The sequence below is a fragment of the Sus scrofa genome, chromosome 14 (genome assembly GCF_054392235.1).
Source record: "Sus scrofa isolate SSC_HxYL_T2T_F1_AM1 chromosome 14, Sscrofa_HxYL_maternal_Yorkshire_Landrace_v2.0, whole genome shotgun sequence".
NCBI classification, from domain to species: Eukaryota; Metazoa; Chordata; class Mammalia; order Artiodactyla; family Suidae; genus Sus; species Sus scrofa.
The window spans coordinates 136,430,455-136,452,326 of NC_139396.1; the positions used below are offsets into that span (position 1 = coordinate 136,430,455).

General features: G+C 47.0%; 2 protein-coding genes across 4 annotated transcripts in view; one reads left to right on the top strand and one right to left on the bottom strand.

Moving 5' to 3' along the window:
• The window catches only part of PCGF6 (polycomb group ring finger 6), a 1,082,924-nt gene that overhangs the window by 545,158 nt on the left and 515,894 nt on the right, over positions 1-21,872 (bottom strand). The gene's annotated exons all lie outside the window — the stretch shown is intronic.
• The window catches only part of WBP1L (WW domain binding protein 1 like), a 63,383-nt gene that overhangs the window by 11,769 nt on the left and 29,742 nt on the right, over positions 1-21,872 (top strand). The window contains exon 1 of one of the 3 annotated variants that reach the window (XM_005657452.4): positions 15,885-16,055. The exons of the other annotated variants lie outside the window; for them this stretch is intronic. Coding sequence (XP_005657509.1) covers positions 16,029-16,055 — 27 coding nt within the window. The 5' untranslated portion in view covers positions 15,885-16,028. Of the gene's footprint in view, positions 1-15,884; positions 16,056-21,872 lie in introns of those variants that run through there. 3 annotated transcript variants of the gene reach the window in all.

The window sequence follows — 21,872 nt, forward strand, 5'->3', positions numbered from 1 at the left end:
AGTGAAAAGTGAAGGTTTGTGGTTTGGTGTGTATTTTTGGTGGTTTTTCTGCTTATGCTGCATATTTATAGCTGTAGTAATATAACTCCTATGTATAAATTCATATACACACACATATATAAAATACATAAAATTGTTAGTATGGGTAGGGTTCTTTATTTTCTTTCATTTTTAAAAAATGGGATAATTTTGGAGTTCTTGTTGTGGCTCAGCTGCTTAAGAACCCGACTAGTATCCATGAGGATGTGGGTTCAATCCCTGGCCTCGCTCAGTGAGTTAAGGCTCTTGCATTGCCACAAGCTGTGGTGTAGGTTGCAGATGCAGCTCAGGCGAGCATTGCTGTGGCTGTGGCGTAGGCCTCAGGTGGAACTCCGATTTGACCCCTAGCCTGGGAACTTCCACATGCTGCAGGTGTGGCCCTAAAAATAATAATAATAATAATAAAATGGGATAATTTATATGTACAACTTTAACAACATTCACTTATTCAAACCTTAATATATTGTAGACTTCTTTTCATATCACATATATACCTCTGATTTTTTTAAAAGGGCCTCTATGTTACTGCTTTAGACTATGATTCATTTAACCACCCCTCCATAAATAAACATACATTGTGTCCAAGGTTTTGCCATGTCACACTGTGCTACCATGAACATTGCTGTACTTCTTTCTGCAGTTGTGCTGGATTCCTCAAAGTGGAATTGGTGGGTGTGAGGTCATAGGGTCTGTACATTCGAAATTTGGGGCCAGTGGTGCCAAGTTGCTCTGCGAAGCGGTTGTATCAGTTCACATGTCCATCAGCAGGGCGGGCAAGGGCTCATTTCCTCACACACGTATGAGCATCATTTCTTCACCTACACCCTCTGCTCATCCTTGAAAATGTGCCTTCTGACTCTTAAAGTGGGCACCCGGGGAACATTTTGGTTCACTTCCTCAAAAGCCTATAGGTCTCTAACCAGTTTCCTCCCTGGCTGCAAAACAGTTGCTCCCTTTACTGTGGAGCAGGATTCACCCAAGAGCAACAAGCCTGTAGCCAGAGAACGGTAGAAATGCCTGCCATGTGCTCAAGGAGGAAGTTTGTGGTCCTCTGGAAGATGTCAAGCAGGTGACCTGGAGTTGCTGGCCAGTTGCAGTGTGGCACACGTCTCCCTTCATGCGTCAATGGCCACCCTTCCGAGGTGGTCATTCCAGAGAAGAGATGCTCGGAAGCAGCATTGCTGTGAGTGCAGGCTTTGGAGCCAGATGGCTTCCATGTAACCTTGGGCTAGTTAGCTAACTCAGTATCTTCCTCTGTAAAATGAGGTAGCAGCACCTAGCCTATTGGGTTATTTTGAGGGTTAACTGAGTACTTACAAAGCACTTAGAGCAGTGCATGCCACCTAGGAAATCACTTGTCAAATGTTAGCTGTTGTTGTTAATTATTTTAGCTTTGGGGAACTTTAAATCTTCCCTGTTCTCTTGCTGACCCAAGATCTGTTTTCAGTGGAGGCATTTAAGACTATAATTTGGGAGTTGCCCCTGTGGCACAGTGGATTAGGATCTGGTTTTTAGCTGTGGCCTGGATTGGATCCCTGGTCCCCAAACTTTAATGAGCCGCAGGCGCTTCCCTACCCCCCCCCAAAAGAATATAATTTGGTTCACTTCTTGGTACCAGCATCACTTTTCATATCATCAGTCTTGGCAATCAGATGACAGGTGTTGTGTCAGCAATTGTTTTTCAAATAATAAAGTATGAAATTGTTTATTCTTGTAGAAGGTAAGTTAAGATTTATGCTGTTATTCTGAGATGCACACCGTTGTACCCTCTTGAGTGAGAAAAAGAATAGGGGGTTACCACCAGCAAGGAAGTGTGCTATGGAGCTGTGGTTTGTCATTCGTTCTGACCACAGCGCTGGGCCACAGGCAGCTCTGTCTGCTCTCAGCACACGGTGTACTGTACGGAGCTGAGGGGCTCCCTGGGGCTTCTTGGCACCTGTCCCCAACCTCCATTTGGTACTTCCTGTTCTGAGGTGAGGGTGGTTTCTGAGGCTTTTTTTCTTCGTTTTTGTAATATAGCTTTATTGAGATATAATTCACATACCATAAAATTGATTCTAAAAGAGTGTACAATTTGGTGGGTTTTAGTGTATTCACAAGGTTGGGCCTCTGTCACCACTATCGAAATTCAAAACATTTTTATCATCCCAAAAAGAAATGCTATATCAGCAGTCGTTCCTCATCTCCCTCCCCGACCCCCCCAAGTCCCCGGTAGCCACTAATCTACTTTCTTTTTGGATTTGCCCATTCTGGACATTTCATATAAATGGAATCATATACCATGTGCTACTTTGTGCCTGGCTTCTTTCACTTCCCATTAGTAACATGTATCCATCAGTATGTTATTCATTTTTATGGCCAATTAATATTCTCTTGTATGGTTGTAACACATTTTATTTAGTCCTCAATTGATGGATATTTGGGCTTTTTGCACTTTTGGGGTATTAGGAATAATGCTGCTATGAACATGAATTGACAGGTTTTTGAGTGGACATACATGGTTTTTATTCTTTTGGGTATATACCTTGAAGTGGAATTGCTGAGTTGTACAGCCACTCTGTGTTTTACCTTTGAGGAACGCTAGCCTGTTTTCCGTAGTAGCTGCACCGTCATATAGCCCCACCAGCAGTATGTGAGGGTTTCAGTCTCCGCATCCTCTACAGCATAGCTCTGTCTTTTTTTTTTAAATTACAGCCATCCTCGTGGATGTAAAGTAGTAGCCCATTGTGGTTTTGATTTGCATTTTCCTAATAATGAGTCATGTTGAACATCTTTTTCATGTTCTTATTGGCCATTTATATAAGTTCTTTGGAGAAGTGTTGATTCAATCCTTTATTGTCTTTTTAGAGACCCTTATCTGACTGAAGGGACAGAGATCTTCTCATAGAAACCCAGTGAGTGACTGCCTAGGGGCAGATTTTTTTTTTTTTTGTCTTTTTTGGGCTGCACCCACAGCATATGGAGGTTCCCAGGCTAGGGGTTGAATCGGAGCTGTAGCCACCGGCCTACACCAGAGCCACAGCAACGAGGGATCCGAGCCTGGTCTGCAGCCTACACCACAGCTCACGGCAACGCCGGATCCTCGACCCACTGAGCAAGGCCAGGAAACGAACCTGCAACCTCATGGTTCCTAGTCGGATTTGTTAACCACTGCGCCACAACGAGAACTCCATTTTTTTTTTTTTTTTTTTTTTGGTCATTTTTGGGCCGCACCCACAGCATATGGAGGTTCCCAGGCTAAGGGTCTAATCGGAGCTGTAGCCGCCGGCCTATACCAGAGCCACAGCAACTCGGGATCTGAGCCACATCTGTGACCTACACCACAGCTCATGGCAACACTAGATCCTTAATTCAGTGAGTGAGGCCAGGGATCGAACCCGCAACCTCATGGTTCCTAGTCAGGTTCGTTAACCACTGTGCCATGATGGGAACTCCAGATTTTTTTTTTTTTTTTAATTTATTTAAACTAGACTCTGCCAGGCTCCGGCACTCTAGACCCAGCCATGACACCATCTATTCTCATGCCCCTGGGCCCGTTCCCTTATCTCTCTCAGCCTTCATTGCTTCTGTCAGCCTTGCCCAGAGACTGCTCCAAAGCAGCCATTTCTGTGATAAGAGGCCCATGTGGTCACAGAAGTCTGCCATCTCCTGTGGTGATTCACGTTGCATATACTTTACAGATAAGCCTCGAGGAAGAGCCCTACAGTGAGGAAGCCTATATGAAGCCCTTGTCAGATAAATGATTTGCAAATATTTCCTCCTATTCTTTGTTGTTGGGTTTTCTTTTTCTTTTTTCTTTTTTTCCTTTCACTTTCTTGATGGTATTCTTTGAAGCACAACTGTTTTAAGTTATTTATTTTTTTGCCACACCTGCAGCATGCAGAAGTTCCCTGGCTAGGGATCGAACTCTTGCCACAGCAGCAGCCCAAGCCACAGCAGTGACAACACCAGATCCTTTAACCACTAGGCCACCAGGGAACTCCAAAGCACAACTGTTTCTGATTTTGGTAAATTCCAGTTTATGTTTTTCTTTTGTCACATGCGCTTTTGGTGTTTCCTGGTTCTTTTAAGGGCTCTGTAAAGGTTAATATTATTTCGGATAAAAAAAAACGGACATTATTCAGAATAGAATCCTTTTTTTTTTTTTTTAATGGAGCATTTTAAATAATTACCAAAATAAAGTTAAAGAGAATGGTACAATGAACCACCATGTACCCATCTCCCAACTTTAGCGATTTAGTGTCTTGGTCAGTCTTATTTGATCTAAATCCACTTTCACTTCCATTCATCCCCAGCGAAATTATTTTGAAGGAAATTGCAGACTTCCTATCATTTCAACCATAAATAGTTCTGTCTGAATCTCTAAAAGATAATAAAAGGCCTCTGTTCCTGAACATAACTGCCCTCCCATTATCACACTCTAAAAAAGTGACAATAATTCCTTAATGTTATAGGAGAAGATCTTGCGTGTGAGACTTGAAATTGGATCCAGGGAAAAATGCTATTAGAAAATTCAGCTAATGATGACAGTTCTTCAGTTTTCATAAGTGATCAGCCCTCTTTAAGAGTTGCTCTACTTTAGACAAAGTGACTCCCCAGCAACACCCTTCAATCCTGTGAGTATTAAACATGCTCTTCCAACCACAGCTTTGTCTTTCTTACGTGAGCAGGTCTAGTGGTGAAGTTTAAATCAGGATGGCACCACCACTCCTCCACCGCCCCCCCCCCCAAAAAAAAACCTTTGTCATTTTTTTTTTTTTTTTTTTGGACACACATATCCTTTCCCCACCTCTGCTCAGTATATAAAGTCACAAGTTAACTGAGGACTTTTGCCCTCAATTTCTAGTGTAGGCAGAATTTTTGGAGAAATCCTGTTCTTATCTGAGATTGCACAAATGTACAGAGAAACCTGGGAAAATGAGGAGGCCCCTGCCTGGATATCTTCTCTTTCAGCTCCCCAGGGCATAAGCTGGGTGTCCCCATCTCATGCCTGGCTGACCGTGCCTGCCCTCAAGGTTCAGTATTGGTGGCTTTCACAGCAGATGAGCAATGTGGCTGGGGGCAATGCAGCGTAGAATTTGGAGGCTGAAAGACACTGCAAATAATGATGCTATTAACAGATGTTCAGCAAGAGAGGCTGTGCTGTTTGAAATGTTGGAGATTTAGGGTTGAACAGGCTTCTGCTTTACTGAGGGGCTCTTCAGAGGCTTAACTGTAGCATACATGCATCGTGAATCTCCAAAAGGGAGGTCAAACTTCAACCACATGGGTCTCTTATCGCAGAAATGGCTGCCTCGGAGCTGTCTCTGGGCAATGCTGATAGACATAAGGAAGGCTCAGAGGTGAAGTAAGTAGCCCAGCGTCATGAAAAGAGACGGTGTCATGGCGAGGTCTAGAGTACTGGGGCTCCGAGACAGTCTAATTTAAAAAAAATCTGCCCCTCGGCAGTCACTGACTGGGATTCCGTGGGAAGACCTCCCATCCCTTCAGTCAGAAACTAGGTCTAGGCCTAGGTCACCTCACATTTTCAGACATTTGGTGTACTGTCTGGCAAGTGGGGACAGTAATAACTGCCTGACCCCATCACCAGCTGATAAAGGAACAGTGAAAAAGGATGTGAAAGTAGTTTATGAACCTTGGATTCTCTGCAGGGATGATGCTTTTTGTGTCTCCCATTGGTGAGCACCAGCTTTTCTGCAATACTGCTCACACCTGGCCACGAATGTGCATCTTGAGCAGAGTGAAGGACTTTGGAACTGTGAATGCAAGTGTGAAGATGTTGGCACCTGCTGCTTGTTTTTCAGGGCGGGATCGTGGCTTGCTCGGACTTCTTGCAGTGGTGGGGGATACTCTTTAAAAGGCCCTTCCAGCGTTCCCCTCCCTAAGCTTTAGTAGTGTTTCTGCCCACTTCTCCTTTGCTCTAGTGCTTTCTTCATGATTAGGACCCCAGGTCAAGGTTTTTTTGTTTGTTTGTTTGTTTTTGCCTTTTAGGACTGCTCGCACGGCATGTGGAGGTTCCCAGGCTAGGGGTCCAGCTGGAGCTACATCTGCCGGCCACAGCCACAGCCAGAGCCACCCTGGATCTGAGCCGCATCCGTGACCTACACCACAGCTCACGCAATGCCGGATCCTTAATGCACTGAGCAAGGCCAGGGATCGAACCCAAAACCTCATGGTTCCTAGTTGGGTTTGTTTCTGCTACGCTACAACAGGAACTCTTCAAGGTATTTTTGAAGTGGTTTCCTTAGTGCTGTCATCCTATGTTGCCTCACTGGCTACTGCCTAGGAATACCAGGGGCAGATGTGGCCCCCGGTGGGGGGGTTATGTGACGAAAGGTCCAGCGTTCCCCGCATTTAGTGTGGTTCCCTCTCTAGTTTCATCACCTTCGGTCATCATTTTACTGAGGGGGTAGGCATGCGTGTCCCAGGAGTTTCTCCACTCCCTACCACTTACGGGAGGGATAAATCATCTTACTGTTTTCTGCTGGTGTTTTTGACCATGAAAACTTATACCTGGAGTAGATTTGGTTACCAAATAGCCCAAGGAAGGAGGAGATAATATTTGATATACATAAGGTCCAGGAAATGAGGGAAGGCCTGGTGCCAAGAGCTGTGTTTCCAACTAGGCCTTATTAAGTTTCACAATCCTTTAAGCAAAAAAAAAAAAAGGCAACTTCCAGGTGTTGTTAATGAAGTTTTCTGGTAAACAGGAGACAAAACCAGGAACTGCTTCATCCCCTTCCCCATAACTGAAAACTTGTTGGGGGAGGGTTAGATCACATCAGAGCTCTACCTTGTTTTGTTTTGTTTTTTGTCTTTTTCTAGGGCTGCACCCGTGGCATATGGAGGTTCCCAGGCTGGGGGTCTAATCAGAGCCGTAGCTGCCAGCCTACACCACAGCCACAGCAACTCGGAATCCGAGTCACATCTTTGACCTACACCACAGCTCAAGGCAATGCCGGATTCTTAACCCACTGAGCGAGGCCAGGGATCGATCCTGAATCCTCATGAATACTAGTCAGGTTCATAACCCGCTGAATCACAATGGGAATTCTCTGGCTTCATTTTTATGATCTTCTCTTTATTTTTATTTATTTATTTTTGTCTTTGTTAGGGCTGTACCTATTGGCATATGGAGGTTCCCAGGCTAGGGGTCCAATCAGAGCTGTAGCTGCTGGCCCACGCCAGAGCCACAGCAGCGCAGGATCCGAGCCACGTCTGTGACCTACACCACAGCTCACGGCAATGCTGGATCCTTAACCCACTGAGCGAGGCCAGGGATTGAACATGCATCCTCATAGATGCTAATCGGATTCATTTCCGCTGAGCCACGACAGGAACTCCCTTTGATCTTCTCTTTAGTTGTTAGTTCTCTTCATCCATGTAACCATCTTTTCTTGAGGGCCTGCTTTGTGCAGAGACATTGCCTGGTACTGCAAGGAACACAGAAATGAAAGTTACGCATCTTGCCCTTAAGTGGCCTATACTATGGAAGAGAAGATAGGGAGTTCCCGTCGTGGCGCAGTGGTTAACGAATCCGACTAGGAACCATGAGGTTGCAGGTTCGATCCCTGCCCTTGCTCAGTGGGTTAACGATCCGGCGTTGCCGTGAGCTGTGGTGTAGGTTGCAGACGCGGCTCGGATCCCGCGTTGCTGTGGCCTTGGCGTAGGTCAGTGGCTACAGCTCTGATTAGACCCCTAGCCTGGGAACCTCCATATGCCGCAGGAGCGGCCCAAGAAATAGCAAAAAAAAAAAAAAGAGAAGATAGGCCTGAGAAGAAATAATTTTGCTGAGTTTATGAGCACATAAAAAAGTGAGTGGATTTTCCTATAAAAGCACAACCAAGGAGTTCCCGTCGTGGCACAGTGGTTAACGAATCCGACTAGGAACCATGAGGAACCATGAGGTTGAGGGTTCGGTCCCTGTTCTTGCTCAGTGGGTTAACGATCCGGCTTTGCCCTGAGCTGTGGTGTAGGTTGCAGACTTAGCTCGGATCCCGAGTTGCTGTGGCTCTGGCGTAGGCCGGTGGCTACAGCTCCAATTAGGCCCCAAGCCTGGAAACCTCCATATGCCGAGGGAGCAGCCCAAGAAATAGCAAAAAGACCAAAAAAAAAAAAAAAAAAAAAAAAAAAAAAAGCACAACCAAGATGATCTCTCCCTGGACAGTGTGTGTGATTGCTCTTATGATTTTGTACCCAGAGCACCCAGAGCTGATTCCAGGGACTCAGAGTTGAGGTACATTTTAATGAAATGACCTTGATGTTAGGGCCGGCCACCATTTCACTGGAAATGGAGCCTGAGTCGCTCTTTGTCATGCTGCAAACTTAAATAAAGGTGAAAGATGGAGTTCCTGTCATGGCGCAGTGGTTAACGAATCCGACTAGGAACCATGAGGTTGCGGGTTTGATCCCTGGCCCTGCTCAGTGGGTTAACGATCCGGCGTTGCCGTGAGCTGTGGTGTAGGTTGCAGACGCAGCTTGGATCCTGCGTTGCTGTGGCTCTGGTGTAGGCCGGAGGTCCGCAGCTCCAATTCGACCCCTAGCCTGAGAACCTCTATATGCTGCGGGAGCAGCCCAAGAAATGGCAAAAAAGACTAAATAAATAAATAAATAAATGAATAATAAATAAAGGTGAAAGATGAAATCAGATTTAGTGGCGATCTTGAAGACTAATTTTCCTAAATGGAGTTCTCTTTTCAAGTCACATGTGAGTATCATGTAGTTGACGTGACCTGTATGTATGTGTGTCTCTTTTTTTTCTTATTCTAATCTTTGGTCTAGAGACCAATTTGTGAGGAGACATGAAATGTTTCTGGGGACAGCCCTGAGTTGTATCTTGCTGGTTTTCTTGTAATTCTTGGCTCCTTTCCAGTTTAGTTGAGGTCGAACTGTTTTTAGGGCAGGAAAAGTGAACCTAGCATTTTGGTACAAAAACAAACAAAGCTGCTGTTGTACTTGCTAAAGCTAAAGTTGCATATCCGGCAGCAGCCCATTAACCATCAGTGAGAGCCCGCTGTCAGTGGTGCGTTTCAGAGACCCCCAGACTCTCCAGAGAGGGCGGTAAATGTTCGTTCATGAAGGTAATAAATATTGGTGGAGTGATTGTTCAACACAAAAGGATTTTTTTTCTTTCTTTTTTTTTTAAGCAAGCAAGCAAAGTCTCTATTACAGGAAAGCAAATAGCTCCCAGGACAGCTGGGAGGGGGGAGAAGAGTCCCCCTTTCTATTGTCTTATAAGGGTTTTTATCCCTTAAAGGTGGGGGGGGGGAAATACCAATGTGGAGTCCAGAAAGATGTGGGTTTTTTCCCACTGGCCTTGCCCAATTACTTATATCAGTCCTGGTCCGATAGGGGCCTTAGGGGAGAAAAGGATTTTCTCATTATCAGAGAAGCAAGAGGCAGAAAACCGTAAGAACCTGCTGTGAACTGGTTTTAGCTTCTGCTACTTTTATTTCTCTCTATTTAAAAGACTAATGCTGGGAGTTCTCGTTGTGGCTCTCATATGTATGATGATGCAGGTTCGATCTCTGGCCTCACTTGATGTGTTAAGCATCCAGCACTGCCTTGAGCTATGGTGTAGTTTGCAGATGCGGCTTGGATCTGGCGTTGCTGTGGCTGTGGCATAGGCTGGCAGCTCCAGCTCCAATTCTACCCCTACCTGGTGAACTTCCATATCCTGCTGGTGTGGCCCTAAAAAGAAGAAAAGAGTAAGGCTGTATGTACCGTAGACTGTACCATTGCCATGGTGTCTTCTCTTCCCCTCCCCCCTCCATAAAATCAGCTTCAAGATACATTATATTTTATTTTACTTTTTTTGTCTTTTTAGGGCCACACCCACAGCATATGGAGGTTCCCAGGCTAGGAGTCTACTTCGAGCTACAGCTGCCAGCCTACACCAGAGCCACAGCAACCTACACCACAGCTCGCAGCAATGCCGGATCTTTAACCCACTGAGCGAGGCCAGGGATCGAACCCACAACCTCATGGTTCCTAGTTGGATTCGTTTCCACTGCACCACAACAGGAACGCCAACATTTATCATATTTCATTAGTAAATATAATTAAACAAAGAGAAAGCCTACGATAATAAAATAGAAATTCCTGCCTTTGACATTCTTGGTGCTGCAGTAGTCATCAGAAAAAAAAAGTGTTCTGGTTAAAGGTAGTCAGTAGGAGTTCCTGTTGTGGCTCAGTGGTTAACGAGTCCAACTAGGAACCACGTGGTTGTGGGTTTGATCCCTGGGCTCGCTCAGTGGGTTAAGGATCCGGAGTTGCTGTGAGCTGTGGTGTAGGTCACAGACGCAGCTCAGATCCCAAGTTGCTGTGGCTCTGGCGTAGGCCGGTGGCTACAGCTCCGATTCGACCCCTAGCCTGGGAACCTCCATATGCTGCGGGAGCGGCCCTAGAAAAGGCCAAAAGACAAAGGGAAAAAAAAAAGTAGTCAGTAGATGTGTAGCAGCCTCTGCACTGTACCCCCTGCTGAGTTGAGCCTTATCTCTGCTTTTCTCAGATGCCTCGTGTGCCATAGTTGCCATGCTTTTGGTTATGCTTGGCCCTGCCTAGGGTGTTCTTCTCACCCAAACCTTATGCATTATTTAGTTATCTATCTCATGGTAAAACTTTCTTGGGCCATTCTGTCCCTCAGTGGCTTCCCTTCTGCAAGCTCTTGCACTCACTGCCTCTACTCCTCCCTCCCATTTATTACAGAGCGCCTGCCTTTGTTTCTGTGTCTGTTCTCTTTTCTCCCCAACTGGGTAATTGAATAAATAAATCCTCCAGGGCAAGACCAGTTTGTCCAGTAGTCGATCCTTCTCATCACCATGGTATATCCTGGGTGGCTGGATGTGACTGTGACTATCGGGTCATAAAAGAAGGGAGAGTGACAGAATGTCAAAATACTGGCTCCATGCGTGTTCAAGCCGTTTCGGAGCCATGCTGTCTCCGCTGCCCACTAGGTGTGTGCCCTTGAATGCGTTACCCAACTTCACTGAAGCTCATGTTTTTCATCTGTACAATATGAGAGATCAACATATGTTAGGATCCTCCCTCTCTAAATATATCATGGGGAGTTCCCATTGTGGTGAAGTGGAAATGAATCTGACTAGTTCCATGAGGATGAGGGTTGGATCCCTGGTGTTGTCTGCCGTGAGCTATGCCTAGGTCGAAGACACGGCTCGGATCCCATGTTGCTGTGGCTATGGCATAGGCTGGCAGCTGCAGCTCCGATTTGACCCCTAGCCTGGGAACTTCCATATGCCGCAAATGAGGCCCTAAAAAACCAAAAAATATATATAATTTGATGTTTAGCAGGTGATTACATTCTGTGGTTTAGGCCTGTTTGCCCAGCCATCTGGGAAGAGCAACAGTAGAGCATCCATAGGTTTTCGGCGATACCTTTAGAAGCAACAAGCCCTGTGACTTGTAGAGCTCCTTGCCCTGCTCTGCAACCCGGAGAGGTGTGTTTTCTTGCCTCAGCAGGCTTGCTACACGTCTGCCTTTGTCCAGCCCCAGGACACAGATAAACTGTCTTCTTGGTCTCTGGCAGCTGAGCCGTCCTTAACATTTCCATTTGGCAAGCTTCTGCAAATCTTTGTGCTGGGCTCGGAATTCTTCCCATGGCATTCCCCAGAATAATTACGTCAGGATCCTTTTATTGATGTCCAGCCTCACATTCGTGCTATGACAATGTCTTGGTTTGACTTTTACTGTGGCACTCACGTTGGTTTGGAGTTTGAGTTAGTATTCATTTCTGTCTGTTTGGGGAACTCTCAGGCATTTAAATGTGTTTATGCACAACCTGAGAAAGATAAGGTGTTCTGTGTCTGCCTAGCAGCCTCTCCCCAAAGCTCCTGGAAGTCAAAAGCTTTAGGTCTGGAGATTATCTCCTGCCCTAGAAGCCTGGCAGTTGCTGTCCTGTTCTCACAAAACCCTCTTTCTAAAGATTCCTTGATTGCGAAATTAGAAACCCAGGGCTCTCAGCCCTAGTCTCTTAGCCTCAGCTAGCCAGATGACGAGCAGGTCACCAGGTTTCCTGAGAGCCAAGATGTGGAAAGTCTTCCACGCCAACTTGTTCCTTGTGTGGGGACCAGTTGTGTGTTGGGGTCACATGAGAGCTTTAGGACTTTCCCAATCATCCTGAGTCAGAATGGGGGTCCTGGAGCCTGAGGACTCTGATGCTACACATGGGAACACCACCGTCAGGTCCAGTGTAAGTGACAGTCTTAGGAACAGGGTTCTGGAGCACTGACCAGGGACTTGCATGTCTCCTCAACATTTACCTGGCCCTCAATTCTAGTTTTTGCCTATTGGTAAGTTCTGGTCTCATGTCATGACGCCTATATTACTATAAAGGAAAGAGTCTTTGGAATCAGAGACTTCCAGTCCTTGCTCTTCCACTGGCAGCTGTGTGACCTTGGACAAGGTCTCCACATGCCTCAGTTTCTGCAGCTGAACAATAACAATAATAATACCTACGTCTTGGGATTATTGTCATATTAACATGTTGGTTAAATGGCGTTCCTAACACAGAGGCTGGCTCATTGTCAGTCCTGAACAATTAACTGTCCCTGCCTCTGTCCTAGAATTTAAAGATTTTATTATTATTATTATTTTTTTAAAAATTTTTGTCTTTTTGCTATTTCTTGGGCCGCTCCCGCAGCATATGGAGGTTCCCAGGCTAGGGGTTGAATCGGAGCTGCGGACCTCCGGCCTACACCAGAGCCACAGCAACGTGGGATCCGAGCCGCGTCTGCAACCTACACCACAGCTCACGGCAACGCCGGATCGTTAACCACTGAGCAGGGGCAGGGACCGAACCCGCAACCTCATGGTTCCTAGTCGGATTCGTTAACCACTGCACCACGACGGGAACTCCAGAATTTAAAGATTTTAAATTCAGAGGCTGCCTAGAAAAAAAACGTTGCCAAGAGATTCTTAAATCTGCTAGAGTGAAGGAATGAATTCCATGAGCCATGAACATATATGCTCTTGCAGTATGTCTTCTTAAGTAATAAGTTAATCAGAATCCAAAGGATTTCAGCATTACTGTCTTTGTGGGTTCTGTGAACTGGGAAGGAGGGGCCTGGGTCAGTGGAATGATGTCTCAGACACTGCTTGGGGCCATGAACAGTTGTTAAAATGGCAACATTTTGACAGCATAATCTTGCTTAATTCTGGCTTAGTGTGACTCTTCCTTTTTTTTTTTTTTTAAAGTTGATGAATTCAACATTGAGCTAAATTCTGCATTGTCAAGCAGATGACTAAAATGATTTGAGGAAGGATTTGACTTAGCTTTGGTCCACCACGTATGAGCCTGGGCCACTTACATAAAAGAACCCTTTTTTCTCCAGACTAGCAGAAATTGCTAATTATCATCTTGCCTCTTAAATCCCAAAAGTGACTACTTTGTCCCGGGGTTGTGGTGCTATTTGTCAGGCATGGCAAAAAAGTGAACACATCTTCCTGGGAATGCCTGCATTTGCCAACTCAGCTTCTTTTTCTCCCCATCCCCCAAATCTTTGTGCTCAATGAGGGTTGGTCAGGGACGAGGGGGCACAAGGAGATCAGTGAGAAAGAAGCCATTCTCAGCCATCACTTGGTTGGCGTATAATGATGTGCTTGGTGTAATGTTTGGGGTTTAATGCTGCCTTCCATACAGGAATTTATAATCTTGTGAGAAGATAAAAGTAGACAAATGGTGATCAGAAACACTTGTCTTGAGGAGCATCCATAAAAGGATGGTTCATTAGGTTCCAAGGAAATGGGGACGCCGAGGATGCAATTTTGATACTTCAGATTGAACTTTCACAAGATTACTTTTCAATTTCTAATAATTTTGTTGCAGTTCCACTTATTCACAGATGGCGGCTAATGAGTAGAAAGGTGGACTGTTGGCTTAGTGCATTAGAGCACGGGTTCTTGTCTGTTTTGCTCATGGCAGTATCACTGGTGCCTGGCACACTATGGGTGTTCAGTAGGTGTGGAATGAATGAATGAATAAGTACGTTTATGCCATGTTCTCCTTCTGTAGAGCTGCAGGTGTCCCTCTTTCTTGTTAGGTAGGTTCAGACTAGAGAAGCCCAGGAGGGACTGAGGATGCCCTTTCCTCCAGTGTGATAGGTGGTCGGCGGTTGCCAGGGGAACCCAGGAAAGGAAAGGAGGGCCTTGAAAGCAGCATCTTCCCTCTTCTGAGAGCTGGGGACGGTGGGGGCTGTGCCTCTGTGTCCAGGCCTGCCTGTCTGGCAGTTTGGCCTGTGTGTGAGGGTGGTAGCAAGGCATGGAATAGACAGGACAACCACATCTTGAGAATACATATTTGCTGAAGAATGGCTCCCCGATCCAAACACCTGCAGCAGCAGAAGCCACTTCACCCCTCTTTTCTCCAGAGCAATGAGGCTGTGGTGTGTGTGTGTGTACTTCCAGGAAATGGCCCAGCTGGCTGGGCTCATTCATTTCCTTGTCGGGAAAGTCGATGTGACCTTGACCGTCAGTGGGAGACATTGTGTGTCTGGCCAGATTCTCAAATGATTGAAAAGTACTTTTGGCAACTCACCTCGCTGTCGGTATTATATGCTGCTTATTGTCCTTGGTGCAGGTGAAAGATACTAATTTGCAAGAGTCATTTCTGATTTACCTGGGTCTGCCCAGCACAGTGCCAGTCCCACGGGGGCTCTCAATAAATATCACTGAAAGAAAATTGCTGCAGAAAATAAAAAAGATGAGACGTACTTGCTTTGAGTGATGGAAATAGAATTAATTTGCAGCCTCAGAAGTTATTAGAAAGTAACTTTGGGCTTATAAAGTTCCTCTGAAGACTACGCTCCTTTGAGAGTCATTACTTCAAGTCCAAATCCAGGCACAGACTGTTGCTAGTGTTGTCTTTAGTAGAGGGTTCGGGGCTGGAGAGAGTGGCTGTTTCGGGAAGGGTGGCCAGATGAGAGCTGGCTTACACCACTGACTGGGAAAAGTCAGATGAGGACGCCAACCCCAGGGCCTTTGCTTCTTTTGCAAAAGCTTGCTGTTAGAGAGCCATTTTCTCCATAAACTGAGCTTAGGACAAATCTAAGGTGGTGAACTTTTCAGAAGCAGGGGTTGGGTTTAAATATAGACCATCTGCTTCACTGGCAACTTGGAGGCTGTGGTGGGACTTGTTGTACCTTTTGTAAGACAAGTGAGGAAAGATGTTGGCACCTGTACATGCTGGGTTTGTTTATGAAATATAAACTCTCCTGTCGGAGCGAGGGCTCGAGAGGTCAGCAGCCAAGGTAGCATGTCCTACCTTAACTGGGGAAAAGGTGCCCCTCCAAGCCCTCTTTTTGAATTGCATCCATTTCTAGAGAAAGTGGGAACAGCCATAGTGCACTGTTATTTATTGCGCAGCAGCTCTGGCAGGGGTGGGGGTGAAAAAGTTTCTCTGAAACTGACAGCCACTGGGCTTCATTTTCTTTCCCAAGGAAGAGAGACAATACCTTGGGAGCTATTAGAATCCGGTCATTATTCAGAGAAACATAGCTCTTTTCAGCCTTAGAGACCTGATTTATGTACAGCCCAGGCTGCTCAGAGCTGAGGGGAGCTGATGGGAAGCGGGCGTTGCAGGCTCCAGCCCTAGGTGGGTCCAGGGCTGGCGGCGTAGGTTTGCAGCACATCCTTCTCAGTATTCCACAGCAGCTGTCTGGAGTTTTTTCTGCCGTGCCTGAACTGATGTCATTTCCCCCTTGGCAGACAGCTTCAGCTTTGCTGCGTCTGAGATATGTCACGAGAAGGTGGGGGTGGGTCGGAGCCAGGCGGTGGGGGGGGGAGCAGCGAGGAGAGCAGGAGGGAGAGTGCCTGCTTGGGCCCAGGACTCTGTTTACTTTCTCTTCTTTGCTAAGGAAGGCGGGTTAATCGGGACTGCTGAGCACCAGGCCCACCAGGGCTCGTGCTCTTTCCAAGACCGTAACTTTTAAAAAGCCCTTTGTTCCCAACGTTAGTGTGGACGATGCTCTTGCAGGATGCCTTTCCTTTTGGGTCTTAGACAGGTAATTGAACTGGTGGTCCGTGGCTCGGGTTCGGGAAGGGAAGAGGGGTGGGAGCTTATTCATCGTGCTGCTGCTTTGGGTGGAGGAAACCTTTTAGAAAATGTCTCTCACTGACAACAGGCCGGCTCCCATACAGAATTTTCCAGCCTGCCCTTCCTGCTTGCTCGTTGCTCCTTACTTCCAGCACCACCGTATCCTTAATCGCCTACCTCCCCGCGGTCTCTGGGGCCGTGCGTTCGGATTTTCCATGAGACACCGTAAAACCGTTGCCAAAAGCTGTGCGGAGGAAACAGTTGAGCGGTGAGGCCAGGGAGGGGGCGAGGCAGAGAGGGATCTTGATCAAAACCGCTTTGATTCCTTCTCCATTTTGCTCTGGCTAGTTAGCAGAGCTTTCTTCACAGTGCTCTGGTTCTGGAGAGATGCAGAGTTGGGGCGGGGGGGCCCTCTTTCAAAGCGAAGGGCTCCCAGAGGCAGGCTTTCTCCTTTTAAGCATGCGGTCAAGGCTGCGTGGCCGAGGGGCAGCCTGCCTGCCTCAGAGGGATGGGGGGGGCGCCGACCACATTTTGGCCTCCCTGACCGGTCGCTCAGAGCCAGCAGACTCCTGTGGCAGAGCCTTGATTGCTTTGCCGGAGGGGCACAGAGTTGCAGCCGGTAACCCAGAGGGCGGAAGGAGAAAACAGTAGCGAGTGACCAACTGCGGTCTTCCGCGAACACAGCTGTTGCCAACTATTTGTTCCAGGGCTTCTGGGAGCGGGGCCACCCCCGCCCCCTCTTTGGTCCGAGAGGCATGTCTGTGTCGGAATGTGTAACTGTAACCAGCCGTGCTGTAAGAGGGGGTGGGGACAGACGCACACCCTCTACTGCCCGTTCCTGGGTGAGGAAACGCCACAGAGGTGCTCAAACCAGAAGCCTTCGAGAGTCGAGAGTCGCGAGTCGCGGCCAGGGAGCGCTGGTTTAACCTCACGGTAGAAAAGTGCTGGGGGAGCCATTCTCCCCTGGGTTGCGTGAAATTCTTTTCAAAGTCAGCTTCTCTGAAAAGCGCCGCACTCCTCCGTTACTGCTTCTTCAGTGTCCCTTTGAGGCAACCCAGAGGCCGGGGGATGGGGGGGGGGCGGGGGGGGAGCCTTATTTGAGCACCTCCTCTGTCCCCCAGGAAAGGCTGCCCTTTTAGCTCATGGCAGAGGGAGCCCCAGTGAAGATTATGAGCAGCGTTGAAAATAGGATGGATGAAGCATTCCATGCTTTGTCAGCAGGTGAGGGGGGCGGGGAGAGCGGCTGCAAAGTGCCTGATACAGTGGAAAGAGCAGGGCTGGCGAGCCAGAAAGACCTGCCTTCATGTTCTGGCACCCCACCAGCGGCTCAGAAGGCTGCTTCGTTGCGCTGAACCTCATCTTCAGAGTGGACATAATAAAGCCCGCTGGACAAGTTAGTGGGAAGATTGCACAAAAGAATGTGTTTCAGACTTTAGCACCTTGGATGGCTGAGTCTAGGCCTTGAGTAAAAACGGAACTATTATTTGTATCTGCTAAAGGGTGTGAGGCTAAAGGATGCAGGGGACCGGGAAGCCAGAAGACTGGGTTTCTTTACAGAGGTGAAGGGCATAGTGGGCAGGAGCTCTCGCCTTAGGATTTGGTCACTGTCCTTGTGCTTTGACTGAGACTGAGGAGGCCGTCACTCACTGTGTCCATACCATTTACTGTTAACCTCAAGTATTGAGGTATCACAAAGAAGTGGGATCGTGTCCAGGAACCTCCACTCAGTTAAGAGAGGGGATGCAGCGGGGGTGGAGTGAAGGACTGGGTTGGTTGTGGGGAACATCTCAGAGGACCTTTGTTCTTAAATCTGGATGGGTTCCTGGTAGAGAGCTGGCCCAGAGGGCCTCTCGAAGGCCCTTTCTGCCCTAGGCTTCTGCGGCTCAAACTTTGCCTATAAAAACCCTTGCGTATTTTTGGTTACATAATTTTGTATATTTCTAGCATTTCTGTGTCTGACAGTGTAACTATGTTCTTGGAGCTCTGTAAAAGCCAGCCTTCTAAAGATTACTTGGTGATACTTCTGTTTCTAAAAAAATGACACAACGTATATGCTGTATAATCTTTATCATACATCATATATGTGTGCTTTTAAATATCATTTCCCTCTCAATCCACAGAACAGCCCAGTTTTATGTGGTGGCATGATGCTGTTTCTTCAGAGGTACATGCTGAGACTTATAGAGGTTAAGCCACTTGTCCAGGGTTGCTCAGCTAGTTAAGGAGCTGGTCATTTGTGGAGTGTGGTTTTTTTTAAAACCTAGGCCTTTTGATTCTAAAGCCTGGAGTTTTTCTCACTACCAGCAGTGTATTGCCCAGTGTCTGCGAGAGTGGGGTTGGATTACTGCATTGTTGCAGTTGGGACATATTTTCAGAAGGTTCTTTCCAGGTGGCCCAGGTGCCAAATAAGACACTGCTTGTCTCCGAGTGCCGATTTGCATTTCACTCTGTGGAAGAGTCTCATGCCTGAAGCATCTACTGAGTAATGCCGCTGCATGGAGATTTTGAACACAAGGAATGCAAACCTGGCACAAAGGATAAATAAAGCACAAGCCTTTTCCCCGGGAGTTCACACTCTGATGCAATAGTTCTCAAATGCATAAAAATCACCTGGGAGTAGTGTCTTATTAACATGTAGATTCAGCAGGTGTGGAACCAGGGCCCAGGAATATGCATTTCTATTAAGGTCCCCAGGTGGTTCGTACCCAAGGCTACACCTTGAGAGACCTCTCCACCACCCCCTGCACTTTCGTAGTTCGGAAAAAATTACATGAGAATGGGTAACCCTGCGACAGAGATGGCCCCCTGCCCCCCTCGGGGCCTAGGATAACAGAGAGCAGGAAAATGTCTCAGTCAGGCTGGGGGAGGGGGGTGGGCAATGGAAGGCTTTCCTGAGAAGGTGTTATCTGATCCGAGTCTTGAAGGATGAGTAGGAGTTTACCAGACATACGAGCTAGGGAAAGAACATTCGAGACAGATCAGGTTGGGAGTGTTTTTGTTTTCTCCTGTGGATGAGAAGGAAAACTGTCATCTGTGAGTCCTGGTATTAAGTATGGCTGAGACAAGACAAAGACCTTGGTTCACCAAGTATTAGTGTCCTTTAGACACAGAAGAGGAGGAAAACACGAAGAGCCTTCCATCTAATAATGAGTATGGTCTGAATTCAGTGTCTGTAAAGGACAGATAGCCCTTAGGCTGTATTAGTTCTCGCACTTCAGGGACAATTAAGACAGTTTCCTGGAAGCTACAGTGTCAACTAGTGACTAGTCTTTTTTGTTCCTAGAGCACCTAAGTTCAAAAGAGAGATTGTACAACTGCAAATGTAATACATTCATTGAGTAATTAAAAAGTTAAAAAAAAAAAAAAAAAGGAGAGTCCCCTGCCAAGCTCTCTGGCCATGGCAACAAGTGCCGAATTTTAGATCCAACACGCAGGTGAGCAGGCCATCCCTTTATTACCTGGCGAGATCAGAAAATGAGTTTTCTGCTTAAGAGGAAGTCCATCATGTATACCTAACAGATGGATTCCTGATTTTCAGAGAACAAGATTGCAACAGAATGTTCTTGGTCTGTTGATTTGAACGATTCTATTTCATGTTTAATTCAGAAGGTATTGGTTTTATAATGCTGGAGACTTCTCATGACCAGCATCTCCATCTGAAGTTATCGCACACCTGTTCTACTCAAAGCGTGATGTGGAGAGAAAGGTAGAAACTCTCTCTCTGGCCTCACAGTCAGACAGGGGACGTAGCACAAGCGCGCAGGTGGCGGTGAGTGACATTAGGAACAGAGTGCTGCAGGTCAGAGGTGTGAAAAGTTGGCTTTCGCAGGTGATCTTTTCCACAGTCCAGCTGCTGCACTGTAGGTGAGTGGAAGGACCCCTTGATGGCAAGTGCTATTCGATGATGCAGGCTAGATCCGTCAAGATGGAAATTAAGACCCTGCACCCTGGAATGTTGCTTTTCTCGGTGGGGAGCATTGTCCTCCAGATTGTCCTCATCGATGATGTGAGATAATCCCTGATGCTAGAAATGAATAATCCCCAGCGAATTGGGATCCTTCTAGGTCATTGTGCCCTCGCCCGTGTTGGAATGTCATGGGTGGAGGCACAGGGGGCAGCTGCTGGCCTAGAGGGCTGTTTGTATTCCTGAAAGGGGCAGCTGGCACCCGCAGGCCCCTGCTCTCAGCCTGATGCTGAATGCGACAGGGTAACCAGCATGCTCGCTGGACGCAGAAGGAGATCTTCGGGGCTCCCAAGGACAGCACTGAAAGAGCTGCAGTGGAAGCCAACCTGGAGCTGCAAGGAGGGAGCCATGACTAGGGAGAGGCCAGAGGCAATTTGCCAACTTCTAACTTAACTCCTACACTGCTGAATATCAACCAACATTGACTTGACATGTCTGTTATTTCATCATGACAGCCACCCACGAGGTGGGAGTTCTTACCTCCTTTCTCCTATGAGGCAACCGAAACCCAAAGGGTTATCCGCTTGAGATCACAAAGCTACATGTGGCTCTGGAGGCCAGGTCTCCTCAGTGTTGCCCCTGGTGTGGTACCTGCTCTTCCAGTCGCCATTACCCTCTGGTGTGTGTTTAGTTAACCTCTCTACCAAGGTCAGGACAGGTGTTAAACAAGACCCTGCCTGGAAGGGAACTGGCTGTGTATAATAACGCAGCAAACACCACGGTGACACTTGTTTGTTCTACCAGAGGTGGAAGCTAAAATTCTCATTGGAATTGATTTGTAGATACGTGTGAAAACTGCCAGTTTGCTTACTGTCATGTAACAGCGAGAAAGGGTGGTTCATATCCAAGCCCTCTCGGGTGACTTTTGAAACCCCCAACCATCTCTGTTGCAAGAAGCTGCTTTTTTAGAGGAATGTGCTTGTTTTTCATCACATTTCTGTTATCAAAGCAAAGAGAAAGCAGCGGACTGGACAGTAAGTTAGTGGAAAAGAAGACTGTATCTGCTGATTTTGAAACTTTTATCCAGAATGGAGCCAAAGAAAACATTCACTTCCTCCAGTAATATCCCATGAGTTTGATCCACCCCCTTCCACCCCTTTCCTTGAAGAGGTAAATTTTAGTCCAGGAAAACAATAATTTGAGGTTACTTTAAAAACGAAACACAACAAAGCTGTGCTATAAAATTCTTTCCCCTGCCCTGACTCCCTAGCATACCAGTTCCTCTCTGGCCCTTCTTGAGTCTGTTTGTTGCTAATTTGTAGGGACAGTGAGTTGAAACAAGCCCTGCACTTTGGCCTGCTTAAGCCATTTCTGTGCCCCTCTCTGTAGCCGTTGCTGGTCTGGGCAGGGCTCAGCTATACTTGGATTTGGACCTGGATCTTGCAAGAGGCATCTGTTGTCAAAAATGGTGGCGTAGTCCTAGGTCACTTTCTTGACCTACCTATCCTGGTCTTTTAACTAAAAGAGGAGGGCAGTGGCAGAAAGCTGCATACGTCTCAGGAGAGACAGAGACAGGCTTTGAGGACAGCCAGGTAGAATGTGACACAGTGACTTTTCTTGCAGGTGGCATATGGTTTGCCGGGGTTGTGTTGCGTAGTTCCCTTGGGCATTGCATCAGGGAGGCCAGAATATTATTTATTGTTTGGTTCTCCTACTTAACCCACATGTTCTCAGGAGCTTCCACTGAACTGTGACACATGGTCTCATTCTTGGTTTCAAATCCCAGCCTGTTCCTAATGTGGTGCAGCAGAAACAAATCTGACTAGAATCCTTGAGGATGCGGGTTTGATCCCTGGTCTTGCTCGGTGGGTCGGGGATCTG